Raw genomic sequence first — 19974 nt, 5'->3', positions numbered from 1 at the left:
AATAATTAAATATGAAAATAAAGTTGTTTTAATGCACACATTTCATTGTTTTATATATTTTTAAAATTTCCTTATGAACATATATTTCTTTGTGAATCTTTGCCTAAGCTTTAGTTTTATCGTTAGTTACAAGTCGATCTTTGGTGAGGCTGAATTTCATCATATTAAATTATATCGAATATATGATGCTTATATAGTGTGGATATGGTTAACTTAACTTAACTCAACTATATATAAAAATAGATATAGCAATAGCAATACCAAAAACTCTATGACTTAATAAACTCAATAAATATGCCATATCGCTAGCCAACTTGTCTTTAGACCTATACCGATAAAAAGTTTTTAAAAAATGGTCTATAATTTTAAAATAAATGTATAAATGACAAAATAAATCGAATGCATGCGAAAAGTCAGCTGCTTGTATCATTTGCAGCTCTGATATCAGTGATGTCGGGCTTTGACTTGCACTCTATCGAATATTTACTAACGGCTATCGAGTGCGGAATTTCTGGAGGGATTTCTGATCTTCAACAGTTTTATTAGGTTTTTTACTATTTGGATTTTATATTTAACAAGTTTCTTCCCTTTTACTAGGTAATCATCAGCGTTATAAGCTTTGTTAATGCTATCGGGCCTCCGATAACAGTCATCACTGCTGCCAGACGCCGCCCGCCAGACGTGGCCTGCCAGACGCGGCCCGGCTCTGACCAATCAGAGCCGCTTACGACTCGTATGTCGGCGCTCGTCGCCCGCCGTCCGATAAACCAAAATCGAATCCCGAAATCGAAGCCGTCGCTTAGTAAATCACCAGCAAGCAAACCGCTCAGTAGTTCCAGTTGTCGAGCTGTCAGGCTGATCTGCCTTCCATTCACCGTACCAGTGTAAAATCCAGGCGACTACGCTTAGCGGTAAAAACACCCACACACCCACGCACAACAAACTTTATGGAGGCCAATGTTTTTTCAACCCGGTTCCTAGAGATCTTCTGAAAAACACATTCCCTATTTGCTGTTCTTTTTTTTCACGTTCTCTGTTCTCAAAATAATGAATAAGTAAGAAGAAGATGAAGTGAAAAAAGCCGCGGCGTGCTAAATTTGTATTGCGTGCAAAATTGTTACAAAAAAAAACGAAAGAGAAACAAGCAAACCCATACACACGCATTCCGCATTTTTTTTGCTGCCCACAACTGGATTTTTTTTAAAGTTCGAAATTTGTATTGCATTAGAATTTATTTGGTGACAGCTGTTGAACTACGAAGTGAAAAAATCGCGCGCAATCAGCAAAAATTAAAAGGTAAGTCATAGAAAATAGCAAGCTAAAAGTCACAAAAAACAAAAGCCGTGTGAATGTTCTTGAATGCAAAATGCAACGTTGTGCAATTTTAATAATGCGAAAAATTCCCATGGTGCAAAAGTGTGTGGGAGAACACAGGGCACATGCCGACTCATTTTTTTTTTTTTGGTGTGTCAGTTTTTGGTTTTTATTTGGAGCTACGGTGAAATCAAGTTTTCGGGTTGACGTCATTTTAATTATGCATAGAAACGCAGGTAATAGTCGAACATTTTTGGTCAGCGGTTGCCTTTGTTTCCGCTTCATTTTTCGCGAACTTTCCAGCTAATGATTGATCAGCTGTCGAAAGTTTTAGCTGTTCTTCCCTTAGGCTCTGCGCAAATTGCTAATTAGAGAACACTGCTGGTGAGGCCAGGCGAGGCAGTGTAGTCCTGCACTGAAAATTCGCGGGTTTCCAATTGCGAACGGAAATTCAATTACCCAGCGTGCATGTGCAAGCGCGTGTGTTTGCATGTGTGTGTTGGTCTGCCTGTGATGGCTAGCAAAAAGCGTTGCATACTTGCAGGTGCAGGTCCCGGTCCACTCCTGTCTCTCTCTCTTTTCCTCTCTCACTGTTTGCTGTCAGCCTGTCATTTATAATTTCATTTTATGTCGCAGGACGACATGTGTGTGTTTGAAGAACACTGTACAAAAAATAGTGCTAAAACAAGCACAGTTTCGCGCTCATAAATATACAAGTTGTGCTCTCTTCCGCTTCCTGCCTTGCTGCTCCCCCCTTCCCTCTCTCTTTCCACCACACTGTTCAACTGTCAATGCAGTTTTCTAATTGACTTCATCAGAAGAGCGAGCAGAAGAAGAAGTGGAGGTAGCTGCAGCATCCATACAAATACACACATGCCGTCCCTCTCACTCCATTGCCTTTGGCCACCTGTCAACTCTCGGCTGTCTACCTCCTATCCCCATCCCCACTCCCACCCACAATCCCTGTCCCTATTCCCCTCCCTTTCCGGCTCTCTCTTTCTCTCACACTCTGCGTGATTCCGCCCGCCAACAGTTTTGCCAGCTTTACCGTTATGATTTGTCTGCCCTGCACGTTACTGTCAAACGTCAGGAACACGAACCAGCCTGCTAAATCGCCACAAATTCCAGTTGCCGATTGAAAAAAAGACGTTTCAAAACTGAACATAAATATGTGTACAAGGCACCGAGCAAATCGGAAATTAATATAGTCCATCTGTTTCTGAACAGGAAGTAATCAGGTTTGACTTGCCATATTGCACAATGTGCATGTGTAGATATCAAATCTCTGAGGGCTTATCATTCAGAACTATGCAAAGTATTGATGGTCAGTTATGGCAGATGTAAAAAAAAGCTACAATTAATTATTATCATCAATGATAAATAAAAAGTTAATTGATAACTCACACGAATAAAACCAAGAGAGTTATTATAAAACTTAAATTTACATATAATAGAATGCTGAGGCTTGTGTACACTGCGATCCGTTTTAGCGGGAGCCAACTGTACTTGTAAGCTTCATATTCTTCGTGATCAGCTGCATGTGGGACTTTGCTGGTCGCTTTAGCTTTGGCGATTTCACTACATTCCGGATTGAATATTGGATAGTGCGAGTGTGTTAGCACAAAGAGCCGGGTATCCTAGCGACTAAAATTGGTTGCGGTTGCTTTGCTTTGCCACGCCACTTGGCCACCTTGCTTTCTGCCACCTCGCCACCTCTTAGCCACCCACTTCAGCAGCCCTTCCGCCCACTACCACTGCCACAACCACTCCCATTCCCACATTTTCCACCCGCTGATTTTGAGGTTGCAATTGCAAAATGCCAAGCGCACTTAGTGAGCTCCGCCGTTTGCCTTGCTTCTTCTGCCCCGCTTTGCTGTGCTTTTCGCAACTAATAAGCAATGCCATTGCTCGCAGAAGTATGCTACGAAAAAGAGCAATTGCAATGGAATCTCCTAGCATGTGTGTGTATGTGTGTTTGTGAGCCTTGAATTTGAATTAGTTGTTGTTGCTGCTGGTGCTTCGCAGCTTCTCTGTCATGGCCACCTACGCGCTCATGTGTGTGTGTGTGTGCGTGTGTGTGTGTGTGGGAGGGAGGGAGAGAGTGCGAGAGAGAGGGAGCATCTGCTCAAGGCCATGTTGCAGTGCACTGGCTGTGCTGCCGTCTCGCTCGCTCCATTTAATTTAAATGCATCCTGCATATGCATATTGCCTGTTAATTGACATTGGTATGTGTGCATTGCCCCTCTGTGTGTGTGTGTGTGCGAGTGTGTGCTTGTTGGTGCTTGTTTGTGTTAATATGTCATCCTGTGGCTCTGATATTTGATTTGTAATATTGCCGCTTGTATTGCTTGTGTTTCTATAATTAAATTGCCTGGCTTCTGCTCTGCTGTGCAAACGGTCCCAAAAAAGCATGCAATGCGCCTGCGTTAATAAAGTGTACACAGCAAGAAATCGGGACCTATTAGGAAGGGCTTATTGAGAAACACTCATAATGCACAAAGCACAGATCACTAAATATCTAAGAAGTTTCAGAATTAGCCAAACTATTCACTGAATCGTTGTGATTTAAACATGCTTATCAGTCAGATTTTCTCTCGGTGTATATGTGTGTCTGTGTCCAGCGAAGGCAAACTTTATTAAAACTCGCTCTTTAATTGAAGAAAATGCTAATAATCTTTTACGATGCGCTCGTCTCTTTTCAGTGGCGTTGCTCATCTCTTTTCTTTTCTCTCTCTCCCTCTTTGCTCTTGTTACAGTTACAAAGGCGAGGCGCCAAAAAGAGCCACTTTCGAAAACGGTTCGACTCGACTACAGTTTAAACACACAGGAAGCCAGAAGCCCCAAGAAAAACAGTCAAAATGTCTGATCGCAAGGCCGTGATTAAAAATGCCGACATGAGCGAGGAGATGCAGCAGGATGCCGTCGATTGTGCGACACAGGCCCTCGAGAAGTACAACATTGAAAAGGTACGAATTGAATAGTTTACAATTGAATTGAAAAGGTACAAATTTAATAGCAAACAAACCATATCGATAGTCGTGCCGAAATGTATGCAATAACATACTTGAAGTCCTGGAACAATGTGACTTTTATGATTGCACACTTTTACACACATCTAGAATGTACATAAATAGCCCGCAAATGCCTTGGCATTCCATCAAATGTATAGAACGCAAGGGGAAAAGTTGATCGCATTCACATTGAAACAAGTCACCCACTGATTAGGGGATGGAAAATGCGGAAAATGGGGTTTTGAAAAAGAGAATGAGCTGGCACAACAGGTGTTTTTTAGTGGGTGGTCTCGGGAGACCCAAATGTATTGATTGCCGTAAGCGTTTTTTAAATACCACCTGCTTTACTTAAGAAAATTCCAAACAACTCGGTTGCTAATTCCCAAATTCCAAACAACTCAGTTGCTAATTCCATCAATGAACTTGCCTATTTGGCAGCTAAATAGAAACGCATATAAGACTGGCTTTGGGCTGCAATTGTTTTGCATGTAAATTTCATAATGATTTGGATAAATACCAAACTCCCTGGCAGAATCAATTGATATTAAGGCCTTCGGTTGATTATTTCGCCAGGCAGGCAGGCAGGTAATTAGAAATTAGAAACTGACAGCGTTGGGATTATTATTTTGGCCCAGAACCGTAATTAAATTGGATTTACTTCTACTCGCATACGCACACACGCGCGCACACACACACACACGCGCGTTGTTTTCCATTAGTTTTCCCAGCTCGGACATTGTTGCATCGCAGGGCGTTCGGGACATGTAACCCCAAACTCACTTTTCCCCCAGTAAACTTGTGGTTTGCACTGCGTTTGGCAATTTCACAATTTTGCGGTGCAGCCTCTGGGTTTTCCGCCCACGCTTCCATTTCCACAGCCATTTCCTTTTGCTCCACATGCCCCTATGCAACCATGCAACTGCGTTGCAGTTTTCCTTCTTCTCTTTTTCGGCTCTCTGGGTGAAGAACTTCTTTCACAAACAATGTACAATATTTGCCTGCATTTTTCGAAAGTTTTTCGTAATTTTATCACTCTTAACCTTTGCCCTTATCATCGGCTTAATGGCAAAGGCCATAGCTTTTCTTTTAGCAACTGGATGCAGCTTGCATATTTAATTTTTGATAGCAAAAATCTTTTTGTGCAATAAAAAGGGGTGAAAATGTAGATTTATGGAATCGAAAAGAGGATGCCATCATTAGGGTTAAATGCATTCTGTATGGAGTGGAAATTGAATCAAATGCAAATAGCTGCTGTGTGCAGGATTTCCCGCTTTTCCGCTTTCGCGCGACTAACCTCCGGTTAAAGTGGCCCTGACTGACTTAAGGAGATTTTCTCCGGAGGAAGTGGCAAATCAGCGGAGGACTGACCATCATTAACAATGTCCGACGCTCATGCGAAACAACAACTAAAATAAGCTCTTGATTTAGTTGAACGCATGGAACAACAATAACAACAACAGCAACTAGAAAAAGAACAACAATAACAAAACAAGAAAGAAAAACAAAATCAGCCAGCAATGTCAACAAAGGCGAAGAAATTGAATAATCAATAGATGTGCGGGGGGTCGTGGGGATTGCGATTGAAGGAGAAGTGCCAAGCACACACACACACACACACACACACACACACACACTACTCGGCTGCACTTGGAGAAATTACACATTGCATTCGTAATATTCCTAGATCTAGTGAAGTTTCCATTATGGCATAAAAACCGAGCCCTGAAGCCAATATGCTTTTCACATGCGCTTGTGAGCAAAGTGTTTCATCCATTCGAAAAACATTATGGAAATTGTTTTCCCCGAGTTTCCCGAGTGCGATGGTCACAGAGTGCAGACCCTGACGGAGGTCACTGAAAATGCGGCCTGCAGGGAAATGTGGGGAAAGCCGGAGAGGAAAAGCCAGCGGGGTTCGGGGTTCGGGTGGAAAGCTGCGGGCATTGCCAGCAACTAGCAGCGGGCCTTTGTCAATGCCAATGGCAGAAGACAACACACTGAGACTAAAAGCATAGCGACTGCTATTCTGTATTCTGCGATTCTGCTACTGAGACGCTGGCTAAATGGAATCGGAAAATGGAAAGGCGAGCGAGGTGGGGGGAGGCAAAAAAAGCAGAACGCGGGCCCTTGAAAGCAAAGCAAAGTAAACTTGAAATCACAGCGGAAGTGAATAAAGCGCCAGAGGGGCGAGGGGAACTCGTGGGAGGAAAAACACAGAGCGAGGTTCTGCTAATTGAGCAGTAAGGCAAAATGTGCGTACACAGTGGATATCGGCTAAGTCAAACAGCGTTTAAGCTCATTTTCACAACTTTGCTTAATAGCTGAGCAAGCTAACTAAATCATTCCTATCAAAGTCATTCAGTGGGCTAGTTGCTTTGATTTCCCTAGGAAAAAGACAGTTTTCCAACGGCTTGTTGGCAAATGCGGTGATTTTCACTGTATGTGCGACAGGTCCTGGGACAGCTCCTAAAAGTATGCCACACATTTTCTCTTTACTCGCACTCTTCCCGAACTTGTCGTTGTTGTGCCCAGGAGCTGGGGGATATGGAAAGTATTGGGTGGCTTTCAAGGGGGGTTGGGGGTTAATGGTGGGCGGGTGGAGCAGTTGGGGCGAAAAGAAACCACCACCGAGACACCTGAAACACCTGAAACACCTGAACCACCAGAACCACCTGAACCGCCCATTGCGAGCCTACCTCTTGTTGCTATAAATAAAATATATGCCACACGATTGATTGCCTTTTTGTCTTTACTCTTCCTTTCTCGCTCCCTCTTCCACTTCCCCTTACCCTTACCCTTCCTCTTCCTACCCTTCCTTCGCTTCCGCATCCTCTTTCCATTGCTTATTGCATAATAATAAGTTGGCCATTATTTCTCACTGTGTGCCTGTGTTTGGTGTAGGTAATTAAATATGGATTTTTGTTTTTGCTGCTGAGCGGCGAAAAAAAAACGCACACAATTTAATTGCTTAGATGAAAATTGAAAAATTGAAAAATTGCCGCCGTCTAATGGAAAAAATGAACAATAAAAATAGAATCAACTTTGCGGCAAAGATAATGGAAAGCCGCAGAGTTACCTTTAACCTTTAGATGCTTTAGATGCTGCATTGAATAATGCCGTTTGTTTCGCCAATAGTTTCGACTGTCGAATCAATAATTGACCTGGTAATATCTACCGATTTTCCGCATTTCCCAGCTGATTATAAGTTGAAAAATTCCAATCGCAGCGATACAATGGCACACTGGCTGGGGGAAGGGGGAGGGGCAGAAAACAGTTTTTGGTATCCATTAGATACGCAACTAATACTACAAAATGTGGTGTGGGGGGTGGCCGCCCCCTGGGGCGCACAAGGGTTAAGCCTGGGCCCACTTCGTTGTACCTTATGTATGTATTTTTAGGGGCGCGCAACCTTTCAGGCAGCTTAAATCGTATCCATAGGCATTATGTTGCCCCTCCCCTATTTCCATGTATTTTTGTATCTGTGTGCGTATTATGTGTGTGTTTGTGTGTCGGTGAGCTGCGATTTAAAGGCAAAGCCCTAAATAAGCCAACAAGAGGGCCAAAAAATAAAATGGAAAAAGGTGAACAGGGGAAAAGGGGGGAAAAACAGCGGGGCAGCAGAATATAAATTTTCAATTCAATTATTTTCTGGTCTTATGTTTGCTTCCAAATAAACTTAATTCGTTTTTAGCAACCAGCGCAGCAGGTGGGAAATGATATCGTACTTTATAACAATTAATTCTATTGATTTATTTAACTCGAAGCGATCTTATTGCATTTGATTTACTGAACATGCAAAGTGTAGGTAATTAAACTACATCATGAATATGATGACAACTTTGATGAAAAACCTGATAAAATCGAGGACTCTATTCACTCTATTGACTGTATCAACTGTATCAGCTCTATACGCTTTTCATATGTAAAAACGAATTTAATTAGATTTTTTGTGCGCTTGTTATTATCCTTGCATTTGAGTTTTTTGTTTTTGTTTGCTTCTCCTGTGACGCACAAAAGGCGGAAACCCAGCGAACAAATAAACACGACAAACAGTTTTGCATTCAATCGTTGGTGAGGACTTTATGCATTTTTATTATTACTTTCTTCTGCTTTTTTTTATGGGTTTTTCTGGGATTTGTTTGTGATTTTTTGCGTGGCCAAAATGTTTAATCAATATGCAGGCAGCCGGCGAATATGTGTATGTAAATAGATTGTGTGTGTGTAAAAGGCAAACACATGCACACATGCATCCACTTTTATTGGCACACATTTATCGAATCCAGAGTTTTCCACTTGATTTTATTTTCCATGCCTTCAAACGTGTCCAGGCTTATTTGCCGGGGCTCAAAAGCCTGGGCACATTTTCCAGGAGTGGCCCAAAAAAAAATGTCTGGAAATGTGGCTTGCGTCTTTAAAGCGAAATGATTGGGTTTAAACCCATCGTTTCTATTGCAAAACTAAAAAACTAAAAAACTGATGAATAACAAAGAATGCCAATCAAAAGTAAAGGCGCAATCGCTGCTGCCAAAATGTGTCAGTTACCTTCCCTAAATTATATGACCAAAATTGCAATGCCGATTTCATTAGGCTACAGGCTACCTACGTATGTATGTAGATATGTTTTTAGTGGCACAGAACTGAGTGTGCACGACAACAAGAACAGCACAGCACTCCAACCCACTCTATGGTTACACCCACCCACCCACTCTTAACCCCTGTTGCCAGTGCTTTTTGAGTGTTGTGTGTGTGTGTGTGTGTGTCGGAATGTTCATTTTGTATTTTTTTGGCGTTGCCAAAACAAAATTCCATGGCATTGCTAGGGGTGGTAAAGGAGGCCCCACCTCGCCTCACCCCAAACCAAATTGAATATAAAACAATCAGCCTTATATTGTCGTCTGACACGACACAAAAATATGCACGCAATAGGCCGAAAGCAACAAAACCGGAGTGGAAAACAAAACATGTCCAAACGAAGTGCTCCGAAGAGAGCTCCACAAAAAACGAAAAACAAAAAACAAAATGGGGAGCAGCTGGAATGACTTAATAGCCATGATCGCCGGCGGATTTCATTACAGTGGAACTTCGGCACAGTGAAACCACTGTCCTTGCAACGCAGAAATGTGAACTACCTGAACTGATATAGGTTCTACTGTATGTGGGGATACACGGGAGTGATGGCGATGACGACGACAACTTTGATTGAAGGATAGCTAAGGCAGAGAATCGGATAATGGCACTCAGCTAAATCAGCTTTATATTGTTTGTTGTTTCCCTTTTGTTTCCTTTGCCGGCGCGCTTTTCTTCGCCTGTCCTGTTTGTTTTATTATTGCTTCGTTATTTTCACCGTTTTTGTTTTGAGGTTACCAGGTTAAGTTTATGACTTTGCACGCATTCCCCTGCAACGACAATGGGCTGCCCCACCTGCTCCGCCCTATTGAACCCAAACCCCCAACCCCCCTGGTTTTTTGACCCCCACCCATGAGTAAATGAAATCAACTCGAAGTGAGGCGCCCAAAAGTATGGCAAAAGAAAACTTTCATATTGCCCCAACTTTCGAAACAGCACAGTTTTATTTTCATAGGGTTCAACATGCCCCATTCCGCATTCTCTCCATTCCTGCCACCCAAACACATGGCAAACACATAATAATTGAAACAAAAACCTAGTGCTAATGCACTTTGAACCCCTTTCGTTTTTAGGATGTCAGCTGCAATTATTGAAAGCCGTATGGGATAAAGATAAAATACGACGTACCTGACCTCCATTGTGCTCTCGCCTTATATATACATATATATATCTCATTATATACCGGCTGTGTGTGTGTGTGTGTGTGTGTGCTGGCTGCGTGTGTGTTTGCGTAACCCTGGATTTAGTCGCCAAAATCGACTGACAATGACCTTTGACATTTGCCAGACCAACCAAACTGCATGGCTTTCAACGCAGTGCCTCTAGTACTTTATACTACCCACCATAAACCAACCACCCACCCACCCAGCCAGCTATTTTGCAATGTTTTTACCATTACATTTTAGCGGCATTTATTTCAACCCTTTGCTCGGCATTCGCCTTCTAAATTGTGGCCGCATTCACTTTGTGGTTTGTTCAGTGTTGGTGTTAGTGTTGGTGTTGGTATTAGCATGCATAATTAGCCTTTGCCACAAGAAGAACAAGAAGAACTGTGCATTAATGTCAGCCAAATGACTTAATGCGAATGAATAACAACGAATATCATAACTAACTAACTCATTAGCACAGCAACTTTTAGTTCGACACAACGCCAAACGCCCAACACGCCCGCGTTGAGTTTTCCCTTTAGGCCACCAACACTTTTCGGTTGCTGCCTGGTTTTTGGGGTCACATTTTGGGTTTTACCCCCCGGCGACAGGCCCCGAGAGTGGGGAAAGGGGGGTTGAGTTGGGGGGCGACTGGTGGAAAATGAGTTTTTCGTTTGGCATTTTATTGAGTTTGCCGTTGCCGTTTGCCGCTAATTTCAAAACAGTTAGCAGCCACTTAGGCATTTGTTTTTTTGGCCCCCTTTTGATGGGCATCGTCGGGTGTTTATTTTTTTTGTTTTCGCGTTTTTCGGCTTGGCTTCAGTTGTTCCCATCTTGCCAATGCATTTCTGACAGCTTTATGGAATGTGGCATTAACTTGCTCGACAATTGGCAGCTGCACAGGGGGGGGCGGCGGGGAGGTAGGTAATAGATACCCACTATGCGAAATTGAATTACAACCGAGAGCCGCAAACTTATCAATATTAGATTATAAGATGGCAAAGTTTGAAGTTTCGGCACGGCTAGGTGCACGGCTTAACTTTTGCTAATTGAATTCACTCGAAAATATAACAAAATCACAAGAAACCTAAAAGCTGCAATAATTTTACTGGCTAAACCAAAGACTAATGCATTATTTTGGCTTTACATTCAATTGCAGGACATTGCGGCCTACATCAAGAAGGAGTTTGACAAAAAATACAATCCCACATGGCATTGCATTGTCGGTCGCAACTTTGGATCGTATGTCACCCACGAGACGCGCCACTTTATCTACTTCTATTTGGGCCAGGTGGCCATTTTACTGTTTAAGAGCGGTTAAAGTATTGTCGAGTCGGATGAAGTGGTGGTGAGGAGGCTGATGGAGATGCAGCAGTTGCCCCGCCAGCAGCAACAACAGCAGCAGCAGCAGGGGCAGCAGTCGCATTTCGGGGCATCAGAGGATGAGGATCTAGAGCAGAAACAGCAACAACCACATAACCAATCACAGAAAACACAGCACCAACAACAGCAGCAGCAACAACAACAGGAAGAACATCTCAAGGATGCGGAAATGATGACCGATAAGCCGAGCGAGAAGCAACAACAGCAGCAAGAACATTACCAACAAAAGCAATCCGAAGATTTGGATATGGAACTTACCGACGATCAGGGTGTAGACGATGGGGAGAATGAACATGACGACGACGACGAAGACGACGAGGACGAGGACGACGATGGCACCATCGTGGAGGACAGCGATGCCACCAGCTGCAGCAGTTGTCGCCGCGCCGAACTGGAGGATATTCAGCAGGAACAGCAAACGTCTTCTTCTCCCCAAAAAGAGCGGGAAGGTGTCACCTAGATGCATCAACGGGGAATACCGATTTGTTGGTGGTATAGCTTATTGCTGAGTAACTTAAAATGATAAAGCGAAACAATGTTCAATAAGAAAGCGCTACTAGTACACACAATATACACAACAAGAAACTGAGGAACTTGTTTACAAGCATGAACCAACGCTGTTTAGTTTTGAAATCACCATTTCCCATCCCAAGCTTCGGCATGTATAAATTGATAATATAGTTTAGAATTAGCAATTGGTTACCATTTGGATTGCATTCGCGCCCCATGATTCGAACTTCTGTTGGGATACTTATATTTTTTCTTTGGCAAATGTATTATGTGCTGGCGCTTTGTTTGGCCTTATAATTTACTTATGAAACCTGCAAATGCGTAATTAAATAATTGTTAACTAGAAATGAACCAAAAACCATGTGTTGTATTTATTTGTATTATTTCCCTCTTTTTTGCATTTTCCACAAATTTCGTTGGCGCTTATCAGAGGCAAGAACCACACACCCACACATCCAGACACCCACACACGTACACATAGCACAGGCAACAACCACCACTACAACCGAACGAGTTAAGTAAAAAAAAAACAGAGAAAAAACAGAATATTTAACAAAATTGTAAGGAAAACTCACATATTTTTCTGTCGGATGGATTATTTATGTGTATTGAACTCTCAACACTTGTAATCGGAAACCAAGCAGAAAATATATATATAAAAAATAGTATAATGTGAAATTTGCATACACACACCATACTCACTCACACACACAGACGCTCTCTGCACACCTAATGGGTACACAGAGAAAAATATCACGAAATTGGCACGCTTTTCCCATAAAAATGGTATTCCAGTTCTTTAAATTGGTAAAAATACGCATTTCCAAATTGCATTTGTTAGCTTCCCCGTACCGAAAACGTTTCATCATTTCAATCGAGTATCTGAATATATGATGAAATGTTGCAATTTAACACCTTATCTTGGAATATAGAAAAAAGCAATTATAAATCATGAAAAGTTTATTTAGATGATAGACGGAGATGTTATTGATTAAATTGTCTTGGATCGTTTTTGATGGATATTACGAATGATTGCTGATTTCTCTCTGTGTGCTTAAACAATGTATTATTCATTGCTTACGAGAAAACCAAATCGGTGCGTGTTTGGACATGGATTTTTCCCACCTCCCCACCAAACCCCCCATTCTCGCCCATTATTTACTCCTTTCCCTGGATTTTGCTAACCAACAGCAAGCCAGCAAGAACAAGAAAATAAAACCATTGCAATAAAACCATAGCAGCAAACAAATTACACGCAAATCGAATATTATGTGTATGTGTATATGTATTGTCCATCCACAGCAGCGAAGTATGCAACAAAAATTTTTTGTAGAAACTGCAAGCAGTAATTAAACCAAAAGAGCAGATAATGTCGAAAGCAAATGCAAAGACAAAATAAATAATTATCATCTTGTCGTTTATATAAATGTGTGCTATGTGTTTCTTCGAATCGGATTTATGTTATAAAAAACAGAAGAACAGTAACGACTTAAAGGCAAATATTAAGGAATGAAAGCGAACAGTAATAGGAAACAAGGAAACCAAAAAGTAAATATATATATTCATGCAAGAAATACAAAATAAAGTAAACATTGGTGTAAATTAAGCAACAACCTAAGCAAAACCTACTAAAAACAACCAAAAAAAAAATGGAAGCTTAATACGTAATTTCCTGAAAACAACAGAAGACATATACATATGCAGAATTCACACACATTTACCGTTACTTTTCACACACACATACAGCACCTCTCTCTCTTTAGCTATTGCGTTTTAGATTATTGCTCAGCACGTTTTTGCGTAGACACAAAACTATTTATGCTAACGGTAAGATAGGACCTTCTCTCTCTCACCCACACCTCACACACCTCCTCTACTTCCACACACACACACGCTCGCAAAAACAAGAAGAAGACGAAGAGAAAAACGTAATTTTTTTCTTAAAAATCGGAATGGCGGATTTCTAACGGGAAAGAAGACAAAAACACACGAGGACTTCTAATAAGTGTTTATACATTCAAATATATATATATATATATGTATATACATGTATATGTATACATATAAAACAAAACCAAAAACAAAGCAAAAGATAATGAGCATAATTTTTTGTCATAATGCAAAATATTTGTGTGGGAAACCAATTTTTGATGTAACAGAAAAACGCGCGAAAAAAAATGAATATGTGTAACGGTAACAGAGCAAAAGATAGATAAAAGAAAGTGAAAAGTTGATTTCTTTCGCTTAGTTTTTACCCAATCGATCGATCCATTTCCCCATTTTCCGTTAGTAACTTTTAAACTCAAATCTTTTAGCTGCCATTTCTGATGGAAAAACCAAGAAACAACAAACCGAGAATCCAACAAATACAAAAACTAGTTTAAAATCTTAGTTCGTAAACCGTTTATTTGAATTTAACCGTTTAATTCTACTTGACCTGTTTCTATTTAACTGGATTTTTGTGCAAGAAACAAACATTACTTAAGTTTTTGTAAGAGATTAGTAAATTATGTGAGCTGAGGGCGATATAGAGCAGAATTGCAATTGCAACTGCAATCGCAAATGCGGATTTATGGAGGCAATTTCAAGTAACAATACGAGTAAGAAATGAGAAAGCAAACAAAAACCAAATGAGATCTTCAATGTGAAATAAAAGTACTTCTTTGAAACCCCTGGTTTTATTTGGTTTTCACTTGGGCGGTTAGATATTTCAAAATAAGGATTCAGTAAGTATTCCGAATTTTCATAAATTGACTAAATTGATTATTGACTATTGAATATGGCACTCTACAGTTTTCATATTTCAACTTATATGGAAAAAGAAAGTTTAATAAGCTTTTCTAGTATTTTTTTTAGCAAAGAGAACGTTTTAGTATTTTCTTCAGGGTCACACTGATCGGCTAAGTACGGCGTGGTATTTTTCGCTATACCGCGATACGGTTGTTATAGTTGTGCAATATAGTAGTTGATAAACTAATCTCGCTACCTTTTTTTTCCGATTGTTTAACTTACAACGACGCGCGGCGGTGCGACTGAGACACCAGATATTTAACGTGCGATTCTAGATCCGGACAATCCGCATATAGAAAGCCCCCATTCACATCCGATTTCTGTCAGTCGAACGAGAATAACACAGCGAAAATGTTGCGTACTCTGTCACGCGTTAGCGAATTGCCCATTATTGTTAAGCAACTGCAAAAAGTACGTAATCCCAATCCCGCTTTGCACGCACTAACATTTCTAATTGTTGTCACTAAACATCCAATTGACCCAAACCCGTTCGATAATGAAAACACTAAAAGCGTTGCCATAACAACAACAACATCATCAGCGGATGTCGGATATTTAGCAACAACAACAACAGCAACAGCAACAATATCATCAGGAATGGGAGATATTCATCGTCGTTTTTCGGTTTATTCCAGAATGCAGCCCAAGCAGGTGTTTCAAAAACCAACAATTATGCCACGGAGGCCACCGTACAAGTGAATCGGGTGCGTATTATATAGCATAAAGCACCTGTATCTCAGGAAGAAAGGAAAAAATACGGTTACATAATGCGATTTCTGCCAGATAGCAACGGTTAATGGGGATTCGTTTGCGTGTGCGTGCGCGTGTGTGTAAGTGCAGGGTTGCATTTCGCCGGTCAAACCGCTCATTTTCAAATGACAAGGTCACGCAGCAATTTGTAGTTTTCCGTCTCCCACGCTCTTTATCGCCGTCTGCCTTTTGCGTGGCCGACGCGTGACTGTTCACGCACCATATAACATATAGTCTTATCAACGATCCGCCGATTTTCGCCCTCTCTCTGTCTGTCTGCCTCTCTGTTTACCTCGATTCTCACGCCATAAATTAGCCGCCATAAAGTGCCATAAAGCCCGATTTAGTTTTGGGCCACACTTCCGAAAATCCTCGATATCTGGTCATAGCTTTTCAGATAAGGCAAGCTCGAAGCTTGTGATTATCTGGTTTATCCCATCGAACTGCTATCATTTTATTACCTATCATGCTTCCAAACGTTTCCGTTGCGTTTTTATCAGCTGTGTGTCAGCTGTTAATTTAAAACATTTATGAATTGATTGATTCAAATGTAGGATGGTGGAGAAACAATCAAGTTTAGGTAACTAAATGGAAATATGTCTAAAGAATGCTTTCCTATTTTACAGCCCTTCAAGCTGCACCGCCTGGACGAAGGACCCGCCACGGAAGTGAAGCTGACCAAGGATCAGGCCCTCAAGTACTACACACAGATGCAGACGATCCGCCGGCTGGAGACGGCCGCCGGTAATCTGTACAAGGAGAAGATCATCCGTGGCTTCTGCCATCTGTATTCCGGCCAGGAGGCCTGCGCCGTTGGCATGAAGGCGGCGATGCGGGATGTGGACAACATCATATCCGCCTACCGTGTCCACGGATGGACCTACCTGATGGGCGTCTCGCCCAGCGGCGTACTGGCTGAGCTCACCGGTGTCCAGGGTGGCTGTGCCCGCGGCAAGGGTGGCTCCATGCACATGTACGCACCGAACTTCTACGGTGGTAATGGCATCGTGGGCGCCCAGGTTCCATTGGGCGCCGGCGTTGGCTTGGCCTGCAAGTACAAGGGCAATGGCGGCATGTGCCTGGCCCTCTACGGTGATGGTGCCGCCAACCAGGGACAGGTGTTCGAGGCCTACAACATGGCCTACCTGTGGAAACTGCCTGTGATCTTTGTCTGCGAGAACAACAACTACGGTGAGTGCTCTAGGTAGTGACAAACTTATAAAAGATACTTATTTTAATCAAATGTGTTATTTATTTCCCCTTTAGGAATGGGCACCAGCTCTGAGCGTGCTTCCTGCAACACCGACTACTATACCCGCGGCGACGCTTTGCCCGGCATCTGGGTGGACGGCATGGATGTGCTGGCGGTGCGCAGCGCCACCGAGTTCGCCATCAACTATGTGAACACCCACGGACCTTTGGTGATGGAGACGAACACGTACCGGTACTCCGGCCACTCCATGTCCGATCCGGGCACATCGTACCGCACACGCGAGGAGATCCAGGAGGTGCGCCAGAAGCGCGATCCCATCACCTCCTTCAAGGAGCTGTGCATCGAGCTGGGTCTGATCACCACCGATGAAGTCAAGGTGCGTTTTGGTTTTCAAACAAGTTATGATTGCTATTGAAAATATCCACATTCCAGGCCATCGATCTGAAGGTACGCAAGGAGGTCGACGAGGCCACCGCCTTCGCCAAGTCCGACGCCGAGCTGGGCGTGAGCCACCTCTGGACGGACGTGTACTCCAACAACCTGGAGCCCAAGCTGCGCGGCACCATCGCCTACGATATCGATCACATCCAGGAGCGCAAGGGCGTCAATCACTAAGTCAGCGGACTAAGTCATCGGGTCAACGAATCAGATTCGGGAACTCACAAGACACTAAAAACGAAACAAGAAAACCGAACACCAAACATAAACACTAATCACTGACAGACAGACACGAAGACACAACTCAGACACACTTGGACACAAGCGAAATCTCTAGCTCTTAAGCCGAATGTTGAATGATGAGAATCCCGTAGAGCGGAACGGACCCGAAGAGACCCACAAAAAGCTTAGCTAATCGGAGCACTCCAATCACACATCGTAGCGCACCACATTACTCTGGGGAACTGCATTGGATATTATATTGCGAACGTGTTCAATAAGGATAAAGCGAGGTGTAAATTGTTGAAAATATACAAACCTAGAAAAATTGACCAGCTGTCTTTGTAGTTTTTCACCCAAACGTGAATCCAAAAATGCTCTTGAAATGTGTAAGAATTGTACTCAAAAGTGAGAACTTTATATTTCCGTCTCTTTCTGTTTTGTGACAGTTGCCATCTCTGTCGATTTGCGTTTGATTTTATTGTCGTTTTCCATTTGGTTAAGTAAAAATCCCTTTTTCACCAATTTCCGAACATTTTCAAAATTTAACTGCGCGGCTATTGTCCATTTGGCTAAAGGTTCATTTCGGTGTCCAGGTGTTTGGAAATAGTGATCAGGGCTAGGGCCAATGATGAAGCCCAGCTGCGTCCGCGTGGTGATGAGATGCAGTGGAGCCCGCTCCATCCTCGAGAGCAATATCCTGTGCAGGATCATAGGCCGCCACAAGTGTAGCTGCCTGACCCTGGAGAACGTGAGTGTTTTGAATATCGCAAGAAGGATAAGTAGATGCCATTTGAATAAACTATATTCTTAGAGTAGAGGAATTTACTTTGAATTAAATGAAAGCACCTATTTTTCCTTTATTCTCTTACATTTTTCGGATAGTTGTTGTTACGTATAGCTGGTATAACCCATATTTATCAGTAACTCCAAAGATTCTTCTCGAACTTCTAGCAGAATCACGTATTCCTAAGCCCAATATATATTTATACGCAATACTTGTATGCCCGTTGCAGACGTTCAAGTGCTACGACCTGGAGAATGGGCCCACCATGGACGTGGAGCTGTCCAGGGATGACGCCCTGGCGATGTACACGCAGATGCTGGAGCTGCGCCGCTTCGAGACGGTGGCGGGCAACTACTACAAGGAGCGCAAAATCCGTGGGTTCTGTCACTTGTACAACGGTCAGGAGGCAGTGGCCGTGGGCATGAAGCAGCGTTTAAGGTCCTGCGACTCGGTCATAACGGCATACCGTTGTCACGCCTGGACCTATTTGATGGGGGTGTCCATGCACGAAATTATGGCGGAATTGTTCGGCGTCCGGAGCGGTTGCAGCCGTGGCAAAGGAGGCTCCATGCACATGTACAGCGATAGGTTCTATGGCGGCAACGGTATCGTTGGCGCTCAAGTGCCGCTCGGTGCTGGGATTGCGCTGGCCCACAGGTATCGCAAGGACAACGGCGTGGCGGTGGTGCTGTATGGCGATGGTGCCGCCAATCAGGGCCAGGTCTTCGAGTCCTACAACATGGCCAAGCTGTGGTGCCTGCCCTGCATTTTCGTCTGCGAGAACAATCACTACGGCATGGGCACCCATGTGAGGCGCGCCTCTGCCATGACCGAGTTCTACATGCGTGGCCAGTATATCCCCGGTCTTTGGGTGGATGGCAATCAGGTGCTGGCCGTGCGCAGCGCCACCCAGTTCGCCGTGGACCATGCCCTCAATCACGGACCCATTGTGCTCGAGATGAGCACCTATCGCTATGTGGGGCACTCCATGTCCGATCCGGGCACCTCGTATCGCTCGCGGGACGAAGTTCAAGCGGCGAGGGAGAAAGGCGATCCGATCACCAGTTTTCGCAGCCAGATCATCGCATTGTGTCTCGCCGACGAGGAGGAGCTGAAGGTGCTAGAGGATAAGACGAAGAAGCAGGTCGATGGCATCTGCAAGAAGGCGACCACCGACAAGGAGGTGGAGCTGCACGAGCTGCACACCGATATCTATGCGAAGAATGTGGATGGCAAGATCCGGGGCGTGTCCGGATTCCATTTGGATCACATCAAGCTGGCGGAAGTGTGCTTTGGCAAGCCGCGGAAGACGCCGGCCTGCGAGATCAACGATGTGCCAGTGGGCGCCGCGATCGACGTGGCCAAGGCCAAGGAGCGCAAGGCCGAGCAGGATGCCAAGAAGGCCCAAAAGGCCAAGGAGGACGCCAAGGGTAAAGGTAAAGGCGACCCGAAGGGCGCTGACTCCAAGCCGCCCAAGGCAGAAGATGGCGATAAGAAGGCCAAGTCATCTGCACCTGCACCACCAGCAGCTAAAACACCACCAGCCACTAAGGAGCCACCTGCCCCCAAAAAGTAGGATGCCCCCGCGCCAGGAATGTGGGGCAACATTGCAGCTTTTCACCAAGCTGAAAGTTTCGCAAGAGTGCTTTAGCTGATTTCTGAACCCAAAAGACGCAAGCAAATGTATGTAAACTACAGTATGAATCTGTTTCAAGCTGGCAAAAGCCAACGAAATATATTTATTATATTAGATAAGCACTTTTAAAACGTAATTCAAGGTATCACTTA

At 43.4% G+C, this 19974-nt stretch overlaps 4 protein-coding genes across 5 annotated transcripts; all 4 read left to right on the top strand.

Moving 5' to 3' along the window:
* The first annotated feature begins 759 nt into the window (after positions 1 to 759).
* On the top strand, positions 760 to 11417 carry LOC122623796 (dynein light chain 1, cytoplasmic). Its single transcript, XM_043803132.1, has 3 exons — positions 760 to 911; positions 4071 to 4280; positions 11256 to 11417. The coding sequence occupies exons 2-3, from the start codon at positions 4173 to 4175 to the stop codon at positions 11415 to 11417; spliced, it is 270 nt and encodes an 89-aa protein (XP_043659067.1). The 5' UTR covers positions 760 to 911; positions 4071 to 4172.
* A 39-nt stretch (positions 11418 to 11456) lies between these two features.
* On the top strand, positions 11457 to 12347 carry LOC122623795 (ataxin-8). Its single transcript, XM_043803131.1, has one exon. The coding sequence runs from the start codon at positions 11457 to 11459 to the stop codon at positions 11937 to 11939; it is 483 nt and encodes a 160-aa protein (XP_043659066.1). The 3' UTR covers positions 11940 to 12347.
* A 2570-nt stretch (positions 12348 to 14917) lies between these two features.
* LOC122623234 (pyruvate dehydrogenase E1 component subunit alpha, mitochondrial) lies at positions 14918 to 17731 on the top strand. 2 transcript variants are annotated; one of them, XM_043802253.1, is made up of 5 exons: positions 14918 to 15190; positions 15292 to 15483; positions 16156 to 16720; positions 16796 to 17118; positions 17175 to 17731. In XM_043802253.1, the coding sequence occupies exons 1-5, from the start codon at positions 15131 to 15133 to the stop codon at positions 17355 to 17357; spliced, it is 1323 nt and encodes a 440-aa protein (XP_043658188.1). In that variant the 5' UTR covers positions 14918 to 15130; the 3' UTR covers positions 17358 to 17731. The 2 variants fall into 2 exon arrangements, with proteins under 2 accessions (XP_043658188.1, XP_043658189.1); XM_043802254.1 differs by having other exon boundaries at positions 14921 to 15190; positions 15415 to 15483.
* A 142-nt stretch (positions 17732 to 17873) lies between these two features.
* Positions 17874 to 19958, top strand: LOC122623610 (probable pyruvate dehydrogenase E1 component subunit alpha, mitochondrial). Its single transcript, XM_043802864.1, has 2 exons — positions 17874 to 18150; positions 18416 to 19958. The coding sequence occupies exons 1-2, from the start codon at positions 18028 to 18030 to the stop codon at positions 19760 to 19762; spliced, it is 1470 nt and encodes a 489-aa protein (XP_043658799.1). The 5' UTR covers positions 17874 to 18027; the 3' UTR covers positions 19763 to 19958.
* The last annotated feature ends 16 nt before the right edge of the window (positions 19959 to 19974 follow it).

Source organism: Drosophila teissieri, chromosome X, assembly GCF_016746235.2.
Source record: "Drosophila teissieri strain GT53w chromosome X, Prin_Dtei_1.1, whole genome shotgun sequence".
Taxonomy (NCBI): Eukaryota; Metazoa; Arthropoda; class Insecta; order Diptera; family Drosophilidae; genus Drosophila; species Drosophila teissieri.
The sequence above is the reverse complement of the archived record's forward strand: the minus strand, read 5'-3'. Positions and strand labels throughout refer to the sequence as shown.